The 13,637-nt window shown below is 38.9% G+C and overlaps 1 protein-coding gene across 2 annotated transcripts in view; it reads left to right on the top strand.

Moving 5' to 3' along the window:
* The window catches only part of DOCK11 (dedicator of cytokinesis 11), a 224,302-nt gene that overhangs the window by 201,991 nt on the left and 8,674 nt on the right, over nucleotides 1–13,637 (top strand). For both annotated transcript variants that reach the window (XM_055437858.2, XM_088834017.1), the window contains 5 exons: nucleotides 319–465; nucleotides 8,087–8,297; nucleotides 8,661–8,851; nucleotides 10,557–10,657; nucleotides 12,450–12,588. In XM_055437858.2, the coding sequence (XP_055293833.2) occupies nucleotides 319–465; nucleotides 8,087–8,297; nucleotides 8,661–8,851; nucleotides 10,557–10,657; nucleotides 12,450–12,588 (789 nt within the window). The remainder of the gene's footprint in view (nucleotides 1–318; nucleotides 466–8,086; nucleotides 8,298–8,660; nucleotides 8,852–10,556; nucleotides 10,658–12,449; nucleotides 12,589–13,637) is intronic.

Here is a 13,637-nt window from a genome sequence, read left to right on the forward strand (position 1 = left end):
TGCCTTCAGTTTTGTTTTCAGTCAAGCTTCTTAAATATTTATTTAATACCCAGTACTGAAAGTTTTCAAATAAAAATCAGGTAAGTATGCAAGTGATGAAAAATCGAGTGTAAAAACCTTCAGGCCAATGATATGCTCATATGACTGTGAGTTTGAACGTTCTCATTTATTTCAGCTACAATATATGCATGTGGCTTTTAGTACTATTATTTAAAATCTATTTCAAATACATTATTGCTGATTACTTAGTGGATGTTCTGTAAATGCTGCATTTGTTCATAATGCTTATGAATTATTGTATGTTTAACTTTATAATAGTCTTTTTTTGAAGAAGAGGATGGAAAGGAGTACGTCTATAAAGAGCCAAAGCTCACCGGCCTCTCAGAGATTTCCCTGAGACTTGTTAAACTTTATGGTGAAAAATTTGGTACAGAGAATGTCAAAATAATTCAGGATTCAGACAAGGTAACATGCCCTGCATTTTGAAATCATTATTTATTAGTTCCAGATGTGGCACATTGCTTCTGACTTTTTCCTTTTTTAGATGATGGAGGAGAGGCATGGGAAATAGAGTCTTTCCAGATCCTGAAAGAAAGGACAGGGGCTTTGGAATTGGAAAGAAGGATTCAAATCTCCATTCTCTGCCACTTGCTAGCTGTGTGACCATGGCGAATTTACTTAACCTCTCTGTGCCTCATTGTTCTTGTTAGTAAAATGAACTTAATAATAGTGCCTTCCTCATAGAGTTGTTGTTGGGATTAAATTAGTTAATGTATGGAAAGTGATTAGAGTTCTTGATACACAAAAAAGCCTTCAATAACAATATAGAAGCTAGCATGCTCAATAAATGGTAGCCATTATTGTTACTGCTATTGTGCCTCATGATTGTCAATTTCATACTGTATGATTAAAATCATCTTAGGTGGGACATCCCCAGTGGTCCAGTGGGTAAAAGTCTGCGTGCCAATGCAGGAGACACAGGTTCAATCCCTGGTCCTGGAGGATTCCACATGCTGTGAGGAAACTAAACCTGTGCACCACAGCTACTGCGCCAGTGCTGTAAATCCCACACACCACAACTAGAGAGTACTCACTGCTCATTGCAACTAGAGAAAGTCCGGAAGCCACAGCAAAGAAGATCAAGTGCAGCCAAAAATATAAATAAATAAATAAGTGAGATTTTTTTTTAAATCATCTTATGACACACATTTCACTCTTAAGGTAGCCTTAGTTCAGTAGTTATATTTGCAGTGATGTAGGTTTAGGAGCGATGCCTTGATATAAAGATGATCCATCCCACTAGATGCTGCCAAGGCAAGAATGAGAAAGGTTCCAGCAAGAGAGGCTGTTTCTTAGAAATGCATAGTTCCATATAGACAGAATTGTGGAAGATCACAATGCGAATGGAATGCCTGATTGTCCTTAGTCACCATGGGCATGTTCAGGATGAGAGCTGATTTTTAAGGTAGGAAAGACCTTTAATGCAGTGCAAGAGCTGCAGGCCCCAGAAATACATACCGAGGGACTGTGATGTGCATGGTGCTCTGCAAAACACTTAATAGCTAATGGGCAGCATTGTCAGAGTGAAAAGCCCTTGGCGTTGGTAAAGACACTTCATTTTCTACTATGAAAATGATCTCTTCACTTTGCACGTTTACCTATATCTTATGGAGATGATTTTTTCTTGAACATATGCCTTAGACATTTAAAAATAGGTATGCTGGCAGGTCCAAAATTCATTACTATTTGGCAAAACCTCTCTGCTTCTTATCAGTTTCAGTCTTCTGTGTTGTTTTATTGAATTAAGACCACAGAAAATTTTCTCTTGTAGCCAGCAAGTTTTTGGCTTGCTACCACACTACTGATACTATAAATGGAAAGTTAATAGAAAACCAGGCTTGCAGAAAAACATACAGTTTTCTACTTTATTCTGCTCTGAAAACCTGGCCAACAGGCACAAATGACAAACCACCATCAGGCAGCTGGACTCCTGACCCTCTTTGTAAACACAATATTTCAGTCACTCTTCACAGGCAACAGATAAAAGAAGTAGTTGCTACTTTTAAAATCCTTCTTCTTTCTTAATGTGTGAAATTAAAAATTTTAAACACTCTTACTTGCCAAAGAACAAAATCTGCTTAAGGGCTCAAACAGTTTAAAGAACAGTGGGCTATATTTTTCAGTATTTTAAATGTACGTTTCCTGGACCCAATAATTTCATGTTTAAGATTTTATCTTGTAGATGTACACACATAAAGATGTATGTTTAAGATGTTTGTTGCTCTTAAGTTTATATAGCACAAAACTTAATCTAATGTCCATACGATTAAGGACATGGTAGGTGTTCATTGGAAGGACTGATGCTAAAGCTGAAACTCCAATACTTTGGCCACCTCATGCGACGAGTTGACTCACTGGAAAAGACTCTGATGCTGGGAAAGGTTGGGGGCGGGAGGAGAAGGGGACGACAGAGAATGAGATGGCTGGATGGCATCACCAAATCTGTGGACATGAGTTTGAGTGAAGTCCGGGAGTTGGTGATGGACAGGGAGGCCTGGCGTGCTGTGATTCATGGTGTTGCAGAGAGTCGGACACGACTGAGCGACTGAACTGAACTGAACTACGTTCATAAAGGATATAACTATACTACTTAAAATATTTATGTTTGTTTGTAAACCAATCAAAATGTATTCTTTTTTAAATAAATCTATTTATTTTAATTGGAGGCTAATTACTTTACAAGATTGTAGTGGTTTTGCCATACATTGATATGAATATATTATTGACAAAATATATTCATGACAGAAAAAGGTGAATTACAGACATTATGAGCAGGATGATTACATTTGTGAAAATTGACAGTTACATACACTCACTTGTGTATGCTTAGGAAACTTCTGGAATTATACAAGTTGCTTTTTTAATTTATTTTAGTTGGAAGATAATTACTTTACAATATTGTGATGGTTTTTGCCATACATCAATATGAATCAGCCATAGATGGAATGATACAAAAGTGTTAAACATGCTCTCTCAAAGGAGAGACTCTAGAGTCTTATGGAGAAAAAAAAAACATTTTTTACTTTTCAAGTGTACTTTTTGAATGTTTTACCATATACTTAGTTCATTTTTATAAGGTTAAAATCAGTCTTGACCTCTTTTTTCTCTTCTATGTTTTGTCTTATTTAGAAAATTAGCTTTAACTGTTTCCTGAGTTTTCTTTGGAGAAATCTAGATATTTAATGGGAAAGAAAATAAAGAATTTTTGAATATAGGATTTTTGGAAAAGTTTTAAAAGCTACTAAGAAAGTTTCTATCCCTTGTCACAGCATTTAATACGATGTTTCCTGTGGGTTTTTCACAGTGGCCCTTGATAGGATTGTAGTCATTTCTTCCTATTCCTAATTTGTTGAGTGTTTTCATTATGAAAAGGTGTTGAATTTTGTCAAATGTGTTTTCTGCATTGATTCAGATGATCGTGTTTTTTTTTTTTCCCTTCATTCTGTTAATGCAGTGTATTTACTCCTGCACTGGTTGAAGCATTCTTAACCACTGGACCACCAGGAAAGTCCCCTATACTAATAATTTTTAGTGTATTAATCTCTTATATCCTGTAGAAATTAAAAAATTGTGTTACTATTGTTATGTTAATAGTAGATTTTATAATTACCCATGGATTTATCTTTACTGAGACCTTCATACAGGTTTGAATTACTGTCTGATGTTCTTTCATTGTGAACAGCAGGACTCTCTGTGGCATTTCATATGGGGCAGGTTGTGTGGTGACAAACTCCTTCAGCTTCTCTTTATCTGGGAATGTCTTAATTTTTCCCTCACTTTTAAGGACAGTTTTACCAGATATCAGTTCAGTTCAGTTCAGTCACTCAGTCATGTCCAACTCGTTGCGACCCCATGAACTGCAGCATGCCTGGCCTCCCTGTCCATCACCAACTCCCAGAGTCCACCCAAACCCATGTCCATTGAGTCAGTGATGCCATCTAACCATCTCATCCTCTGTTGTCCCCTTCTCCTCCTGCCCTCAATCTTTCCCAACATCAGGGTCTTTTCCAATGAGTCAGCTCTTCACATCAGGTAGCCAAAATATTGGAGTTTCAGCTTCAACAACAGTCCTTCCAATGAACACCCAGCACTGATCTCCTTTAGAATGGACTGGTTGGATCTCCAAGGGACTCTCAAGAGTCTTCTCCAACATCACAGTTCAAAAGCATCAATTCGTCAGCGCTCAGCTTTCTTTATAGTCCAACTCTCACATCCACACATGACTACTGGAAAAACCATAGCCTTGACTGGATGGATCTTTGTTGGCAAAGTAATGTCTCTGCTTTTTAATATGGTGTCTAGGTTGGTCATAACTTTCCTTCCAAGGAGTAAGCGTCTTTTAATTTCATGGCTGCATTCAGCATCTGCAGTGATTTTGGAGCCCACAAAAATAGTCAGCCACTGTTTCCACTGTTTCCCCATGTATTTGCCATGAAGTGATGGGACCGGATGCCATGATCTTAGTTTTCTGAATGTTGAGCTTTAAGCCAACTTTTTCACTCTCCTCTTTCACTTTCACCAAGAGGCTCTTTAGTTCTTCTTCACGTTCTGCCATAAGGATGGTGTCATCTGCATATCTGAGGTTATTAATATTTCTCCTGGCATTCTTGATTCCAGCTTGTGCTTCCTCCAGCCCAGAGTTTCTCATGATGTACTCTGCATATAAGTTAAATAAGTAGGGTGACAATATATAGCCTTGATGTACTCCTTTTCCTATTTGGAAACATGTTCCATGTCCAGTTCTAACTGTTGCTTCCTGACCTGCATACAGATTTCTTAGGAGGCAGGTCAGGTGGTCTGGTATTCCCATCTCTTTCAGAATTTTCCACAGTTTCTTGTGATCCACACAGTCAAAAGCTTTGCCATAGTCGATGAAGCACAAATAGATGTTTTTCTGGAACTCTCTTGCTTTTTCGATGATCCATCAGGTGTTGGCAATTTGATCTCTGGTTCCTCTCCCTTGTCTAAATCCAGCTTGATCATCTGGAAGTTCACGGTTCACTTATTGCTGAAGCCTGGCTTGGAGAATTTTGAGCATGACTTTACTAGCATGTGAAGACGGACCTTTGTTGGCAAAGTAATGTCTCTGCTTTTTAATATTTGAATGAACTCCGGGAGTTGGTGATGGAGAGGGAGGCCTGGCGTGCTGTGATTCATGGGGTTGTGGAGAGTCGGACACGACTGAGCAACTGAACTGAACTGAACTGAGATGAGTGCAATTGTGTGGTAGTTTGAGCATTCTTTGGCATTGCCTTTCTTTGGGATTTGAATGAAAACTGACCTTTTCCAGTCCTGTGGCTACTGCTGAGTTTTCCAAATTTGCTGGCATATTGAGTGCAGCACTTTCACAGCATCCTCTTTCAGAATTTGAAATAGCTCAACTGGAATTTCATCACCTCCACTAGCTTTGTCAGATATAGGATTCTTGATTAATAGATTTTTTTTTAGCACTTTGAATATAGCAGCCCACTGCCTTCTGACCTCCAAAGTTTCTGATGGGGAATCTGACTGTCTTATTCAGGATCCCTTGTATGTGACAAATCATTCGTCTCTTGATTCTTTGAAACTTCTCTCTTTGGCTTTGACTTTTGACATTTGATTTTAATATGTCTCACCATGGGTCTCTTTGAGTTACCCCGCTTGGAGTTTGTTGAGCTTTGTGTCTTTCATCAGATTTGAGTGTTCACCCATTTTTTCTTCAGATATTCTCTCTACCCCTTTCTCTCACTTTTCTCCTTTAAGGACTTCCATAGTGTGTATATTCACCTGCTGGATAATGTGCCGCAGGTTCTGTAGCCTCTGTCCCTCTTCAGTTTTTTTTCCTTTGTGTTCCTCTGATCGATCATTGATCTTATCTTCAAGTTGGCTATTACTTACACCTGCTGCAATTTACCTTTGAAATCTTCTGGTGACTTTTCATTTCAGTTATTGTATTTTTCAGCTCTGAAAAGAAAGTTTTTGGTTTCCTTTTAGATTTTCTAGCTATTTATTGATACTGACATTTTGTTGATACATAGTTTTCTTGACTTTTTCCATAACTTCCTTTAGTTCTTTGATCATGAATACTGTTGTTTTAATGTCTTTTTCTAGGAGATCTGCTATCGCTTTTTTTTTTTTTCAGTGATAATTTCTATTGGTTCATTTTTCTTTTTTGAATGGGCCATACTTTCATATTTCTTTGTATGCCTTGCAATTTTTTGTTGTTGTTGTTGAAAACTGGACATTTGAATTTAATATTGTGATCTCTCTGGAAATCAGATTCTCTCCCTGTCCCAGAGTTTCCTGGGTTTTGTTTTTGTTTTTAATTGTTGTAAGCTGTGTCTGTCCCAAGAATCAGCCTGAGGTGTAAATTTGGGATCTTCTCAAGTCTTTTCTGAGCCCATGCCTTCCACTGAGCATGAGCAGTGACTTTCTCAGTTCAGTTCAGTTCATTTGCTCAGTCGTTTCCGATTCTTTGTGACCCCATGAATCACAGCACGCCAGGCCTCCCTGTCCATCACCAATTCCCGGAGTTCACTCATTCATACTCATGTCCATCGAGTCGGTGACGCCATCCAGCCATCTCACTCTCTGTCGTCCCCTTCTCCTCCTGCTCCCAATCCCTCCCAGCATCAGAGTCTTTTCCAGTGAGTCAGCTCTTCGCATGAGGTGGCCAAAGTATTGGAGTTTCAGCTTTAGCATCAGTCCTTCCAATGAACACCCAAGACTGATCTCCTTTAGAATGGACTGGTTGGATCTCCTTTCAATTTCTAGTCACCCTTATTTATGCAGTTGCCTTTGAATGGCTAGTATTAGATGTCCAGCTCTTAAGAGGGGATGGAGAGGAAAATGAAGAGGAGAGGAAAGGTTCAGGTCTGTTAAATCTCCTGAAAGTCACTTTAGGCAGAGGGGGATGCCATTGCAACAAAGGGAAGAGGTGGTTTAAAAATAGCCACAGCCTCTTTGACTGTCCCCCTGTGATCAGAAGCAGCAATCAGCAGTCATAGCACAGATTCACAATATTTAGAAGACAGGGTCTTTGTTCATCCTGGCTCCTACAGGCTGTTCTAGGAATATGCATACAACTATCTGCCGTAGTACTTGAGGGAGGAGGTATGGGTTGCTGCCATTGTGCCCAGAGTTAAAATTGAACAAAAGCAAAATTAAAGCAATTTTCTGTCCAAGTCTTCCCCTGGAAGTTGCAAGTCTTCAATAGCCTTCAGAGTTCCAAAATTGTTCCATCAGAGAGGTAATGACGGTGTAACTGTTGTCTCTATAAGGAGATAGATATCTGGTGCTCTGCCGTCTTCTGAGACTCCTCTCTGTAATAGATATTTTTTGGGGTGGAATTCAAATGTGCAGTTAGCCATTTTAATATATGGGGAACACATGTACAACCGTGGTGGATTCAAGTCAGTGCATGGCAAAACCAATGCAATATTGTAGAGTAATTCCGTTCCGTTCTGTCGCTCAGTCGTGTCCAATTCTTTGCGACCCCATGGACTGTAGCCTACCAGGTTTCTCCGTCCACGGGATTCTCCAGGCAAGAATACTGGAGTGGGTTACCGTTTCCTTCTCCAAGTAATTAGCCTCCAATTAAAATAAGTAAATTTACATTAAAATAAATAAAAACAAATAAAAATTAAAAAAAAAAAATTGAATGTAACGTAAAAGCAAATAAAAAATTTAAAAAAGCAAATGATAAAGCAATCCTCAGCATGATCTCTGGTTTGTAAATAAGTATATATGCATAGAAAAAAGATTACAAGGAAATATATGAGAATGTAAATGATGGTCATTGCTGAGTGGTGGCATTGCAGTTTTTTCTGTCTACATTTCTATAATCTCCAAACAGGCTTCTGTAACTTCTTAATAATCAGAAGGAAACAATCCTTGAAGAAGGAGCAAAGACCTCTTCCAAATGTGTATTCATCTCAAAGTGTATTCAATGACACTGTTCCTCAGTTGATCTCAGAGGTGTTAGTAGCTTACCTGTACCCCATTTTCCCTTTTGTTGAATAAAAAACAAAACTTTCTTTCTTTCCAGGTAAATGTCAAAGAGCTTGATCCCAAATATGCTCATATCCAAGTCACTTATGTGAAGCCCTACTTTGATGATAAAGAACTCACAGAAAGAAAAACTGAGTTTGAAAGAAACCATAATATCAACAGATTTGTTTTTGAGGCTCCTTATACATTGTCAGGCAAAAAGCAAGGCTGTATAGAAGAACAGTGCAAACGCCGTACAATCTTGACTAGTAAGTAGGATTTGGCAAGACTTCTTTGTTTTACATGATCTTTTTTGATACATAAAAGCAGCAGCTGGTCAGCAGGAAAATGTAATTAAAATTTTAATCATTTATTGATCTGCTGTTCAGTCACTCACTTACACAAACATGCTATGTTATAAACCATTCCTTTCCCATATGTAATTCATGATTAGTACGAGTCGTCTCAGAGAGAATTTCTCCTTCAATCCTGAAGTAATAAGGCATCTATTTGGTCTCTAAGGGATTTTTCCAGAGAAAATATGGGGAGAATTAAGCACAATAGGTTTTTTTTTTTAATTTGGCTATTTGATTTGCTATCTTAACTCATTTGTCAATCTTACTCTTTAATAGCTTCAAACTCGTTTCCATATGTGAAGAAGAGGATCCCTATAAACTATGAACAGCAGATTCATTTAAAGCCAATTGATGTTGCCACTGATGAAATAAAAGATAAAACTGCAGAGCTGCAAAAGCTTTGCTCTTCTGCTGACGTGGACATGATTCAGCTCCAACTTAAACTGCAGGGCTGTGTTTCAGTGCAGGTATGTTGGTTGCTAACCATGTATTAAATGTTTCTTGTTGTTCCTCTTGCTTTCATAAGGGCACAGAACAAGCACTAATTGTAATTGTCTATACTCTTGAGAAACCTGTATGCAGGTCAGGAAGCAACAGTCAGAACTGTACATGGAACAACAGACTGGTTCCAAATAGGAAAAGGAGTTCGTCAAGGTTTTATATTGTCACCCTGCTTATTTAACTTATATGCAGAGTACATCATGAGGAACGCTGGGCTGGAAGAAGCACAAGCTGGAATCAAGATTGCTGGGAGAAATATCAATAACCTCAGATATGCAGATGACACCACCCTTAGGCAGAAAGTGAAGAGGAACTCAAAAGCTTCTTGATGAAAGTGAAAGAGGAGAGTGAAAAGGTTGGCTTGAAGCTCAACATTCCGAAAACAAAGATCATGGCATCTGGTCCCATCACTTCATAGGAAATAGATGGGGAAACAGTGGAAACAGTGTCAGACTTTATTTTTTTGGGCTCCAAAATCACTGCAGATGCTGATTGCAGCCATGAAATTAAAAGACACTTACTCCTTGGAAGGAAAGTTATGGCCAACCTAGATAGTATGTTATAAAGCAGAGACATTCCTTTGCCAACAAAGGTCCATCTAGTCAAGGCTATGGTTTTTCCCATGGTCATGTATGGATGTGAGAGTTGGACTGTGAAGAAAGCTGAGTGCCGAAGAATTGATGCTTTTGAACTGTGGTGCTGGAGAAGACTCTTGAGAGTCCCTTGGACTGCAAGGAGATCCAACGAGTCCATTCTAAAGGAGATCAATCCTGGGTGTTCATTGGAAGGACTGATGCTAAAGCTGAAACTCCAGTACTTTGGCCACCTCATGCGACAAGTTGACTCACTGGAAAAGAGTCTGATGCTAGGATGGATTGGGGGTGGGAGGAGACGGGGACCACAGAGAATGAGATGGCTGGGTGGCATCACCAACTTGATGGACGTGAGTTTGAGTGAACTCCGGGAGTTGGTGATGAACAGGGAGGCCTGGCGTGCTGTGATTCATGGGGTCGCAAAGAGTCGGACATGACTGAGCGACTGAACTGATACTCTGCTGCTGCTAAGTCACTTCAGTCGTGTCCGACTCTGTGTGACCCCATAGACGGAAGCCCACCAGGCTCCCCTGTCCCTGGGATTCTCCAGGCAAGAACACTGGAGTGGGTTGCCATTTCCTTCTCCAATGTGTGAAAGTGAAAAGTGAAAGTGAAGTCGCTCAGTCGTGTCCGACCCTTAGCGACCCCACGGACTACAGCCTACCAGGCTCCTCCATCCGTGGGATTTTCTAGGCAAGCGTACTGGAGTGGGGTGCCACTGCCTTCTCCGGAACTGGTACTCTGACTGGGTGCAAAAACCTCTACATTTTTTATTATTAAAGACATTATGTTCAGTTTCTATAAATTTTTTGTTATGTCAGAGAGCATTAACGTAAATCCCTCTGACTATAGCCAAGCCCTATATTTGATAGGAGAAATTGTTAAGTAACTTGTTAGAGTATAATTTTGGCAGATGATTTATTTTGGTCAATCTTTTTCAAATAAGTTTATAGTAAGAATAATAAATATGTTTCTAGGTATGTATTTTTATTATAGTATTCTTTTTTAAAAAGAGAAATGAAAAAATTACTTTTTGATTACATCCTAATAACTCTCATTTTTCTCCTTTGTAATTTAGGTAAATGCAGGTCCGTTAGCATACGCAAGGGCTTTCTTAAATGACAGTCAAGCTAGCAAGTATCCACCCAAAAAAGTAAATGAGTTGAAAGACATGTTTAGGTAAGTGCTTTGTAGTTTTCAGATCAGACCTCTAGGTTTTTTTTACTCCATTGTCTTCTTAAGTGAAATCAAAATATTCCCCAAATAATGTCCTTCTAAAAAAATTATCTGTTCCCTTTTATAACCATTAAGTTGCCTTCTAATGCTATTTTAGGTAGTGAGGAAATGTGTGATCTCTTTCTTGCTTCAGAACTGTAACAGTGTACTATTGACCCAAGGCTTTAAATATGGCAACCACTTCATTGCTGTGGATATTGTGACACAAACAGAAGCCTACGTTCGTTATGTGATTTCCTCCTTTGCCTGATTGACCTCATGTCACAGCTTTTCTAGACCATTTAGGCTAGGAAGGGTTGGACAGGTTTGCTTCTATCCTGTATCCTTAGTTCCACTTGGATTCTGCTATTCTAGGGCATACGATAATCTTCTCTGAACTGAACATCCCTCTAAGCCAAGGCATGTCTGAATGGTTACAAAGTAGAAAAAATTCTGTTTCTTATACAAAAGAGACACAGATGTATAGAACAGTCTTTTGGACTCTGTTGGAGAGGGTGAGGGTGTGATGATTTGGGAGAATGGCATTGAAATATGTATATTATCATATGTGAAACGAATCACCAGTCCAGGTTCGATGCATGATACAGGATGCTCGGGGCTGGTGCGCTGGGATGACACAGAGGGATGATATAGGGAGGGAGGTGGGAGCGGGGTTCAGCATGGGGAACACATGTACACCCAGGGCAGATTCATGTCAGTGTATGGCAAAACCAATACAATATTGTAAAGTAATTAGCCTCCAATTAAAATTTTAAAAATAAATAAATGTAAAAAAAGAACTTACATTCAGAATAAGAGAGACAGATGATTTAAACAGACTGAGTAGAAAGATAATTTCCACTCATTTGCTCCTGACTTATTTCATTTACTTTTCCTATCTCTGTATTATCAGCTGTTTCAGGTTACAGAGTAACTAGTACTCATTTCCTTGTAGTTCAGTCATTAAAGAATCTGCCTGCAACGCAGGAGACCTGGGTTCGATACCTGGGTTGGGAAGATCCCCTGGTGAAGGAAATGGCAACCCAGTCCAGTATCCTTGCCTGCAAAGTCTCATGGACAGAGGAGCCTGGTGGGCTGTAGTCCACAGGGTCGCAAAGAGTCAGGCATGACTGAGTGACTAACACTTACTTACTTAGTACTCATTCATTCAATGTTTATTAATGCCTGGCATGTACAAAAAGATTCTACTCTTTGCTATGACAGGGATACAGCACAAATGGTCAGTGAGGTACTTTGTCCCCTAAGATTTGCATTCTAATTATGGACATGAAACATAAACACATGAAATAATGATAAAAAGTTTTTATGATAAGTCATAACCTCTCTGTCACCACTCTTACCAGCCCAGGGCAGATACTTCATGCCTATAAGCCACGAGCACTGTACTGGGTACATAGCCCCAAATAAATTATTTTTCAATAACTGACATTATCTACAGGTGTTAATTAATGTAAGTACAAGCATAGCTGATATCATATCAAGTGACTGAGCAGGCAGGCTTCCCAGAGGGTATATATTTCGAGCCAGGTTTTGAAGGAGATAAGAAACCAGAAGACAAAGATAGAAAAGGAAAGATATTTCGAACTTAGGAGATGGCATTAGCAAAAACACAGTGAGAAAATATGGGATTCTAATCTTCCTTCTAGGCAAGCCATGGTTAAAGTAAATATTAAATTGTCAGTGAGACTTTTGAGTATTAAGTAGCAAAAACTTTATCTTTGATCTTCACCTACAGGAAGTTCATCCAAGCATGCAGCATTGCACTGGAACTAAATGAACGGTTAATTAAAGAGGATCAGATTGAATACCATGAAGGGCTCAAGTCAAATTTCAGAGACATGGTGAAAGAATTGTCTGACATTATTCATGAACAGGCAAGTATTAGGGTGATTGAAAATGAAAACATGATCTGGGGTCCCTAAAGTGTTACTTAGCAAACCTATTAGTTTGAAATAGTATTACCTTGAAATTACTTAGTCTGTTATTTTAAAATTTGTTCTTATATTCTTTACCCATATAAATGATATAATGCAAATCAGATTTGAAGCAATCACTGACAATTGCTTTAGCAGTTGTTTTCAGATGTTAAACTATTTTGTTCTTTGTGCCACAGTGCCATTAGAAGTGAATAGTTGTGCAAGTCTGAATTAATCTACTGTGAGCATGGCTAAGGTCTCTCAAGAAGGATCCTAGAGAAGTGCAATGATTGGCTCAGTAACAAGATCCCTAAATGAATATCCCTGTCTTCAGTTCAGTTCAGTTACAGTTGGCCTTCCATATTCGCAGCTTCTGCATCCTTGGACTCAACCAACTGCAGATCAAAAATATTTGAAGAAAAATTTCCAGAAAGTTCCGAAAACACAAAACTTGAATTTCCTGTACGTAGGCAGCTATTTACATAGCATTTACAAAGGAAATGGCAACCCACTCCAGTATTCTTGCCTGGAGAATCCCATAGATGGAGGAGCTTGGTGGGCTACAGTCCATGGGGTTGCAGAGTCGGACATGACTGATCGAGTGACTGACTGACTGAGAGATGATTTTAAAGTACAGGAGAGGATATGAATGAGTTATATGCAAATACTGTGTGATTTTATATAAGGGACTTGAGCATCCTCAGTTTAATAACCGTGGGAGAAGGGGGATAGTGGTCCTGGAACTAATCCTCTGAGGATACCAAGGGACAACTGTACGATCGTTTAGGTGAGATCCTGAGTGAATTCCAAAATTCAGGAATTGTCTTAATACCCATACAGCCTGCAAAACTCTGTTTTTATAATACCTAGTGTTTTAATATTTGACTGTTAATGACAATTATAGCTAACTTAGTAAAACACAATATGAAACATATAGAAGCAAAGATCTGCTCACCACTGACAGCCAAATTATGTCATAATTAAGTAGTTAAGACGTTTATACATCT

Source organism: Moschus berezovskii, chromosome X (assembly GCF_049115385.1).
Source record: "Moschus berezovskii isolate FMDL1 chromosome X, NW_MosBer_1.0, whole genome shotgun sequence".
NCBI lineage: Eukaryota > Metazoa > Chordata > Mammalia > Artiodactyla > Moschidae > Moschus > Moschus berezovskii.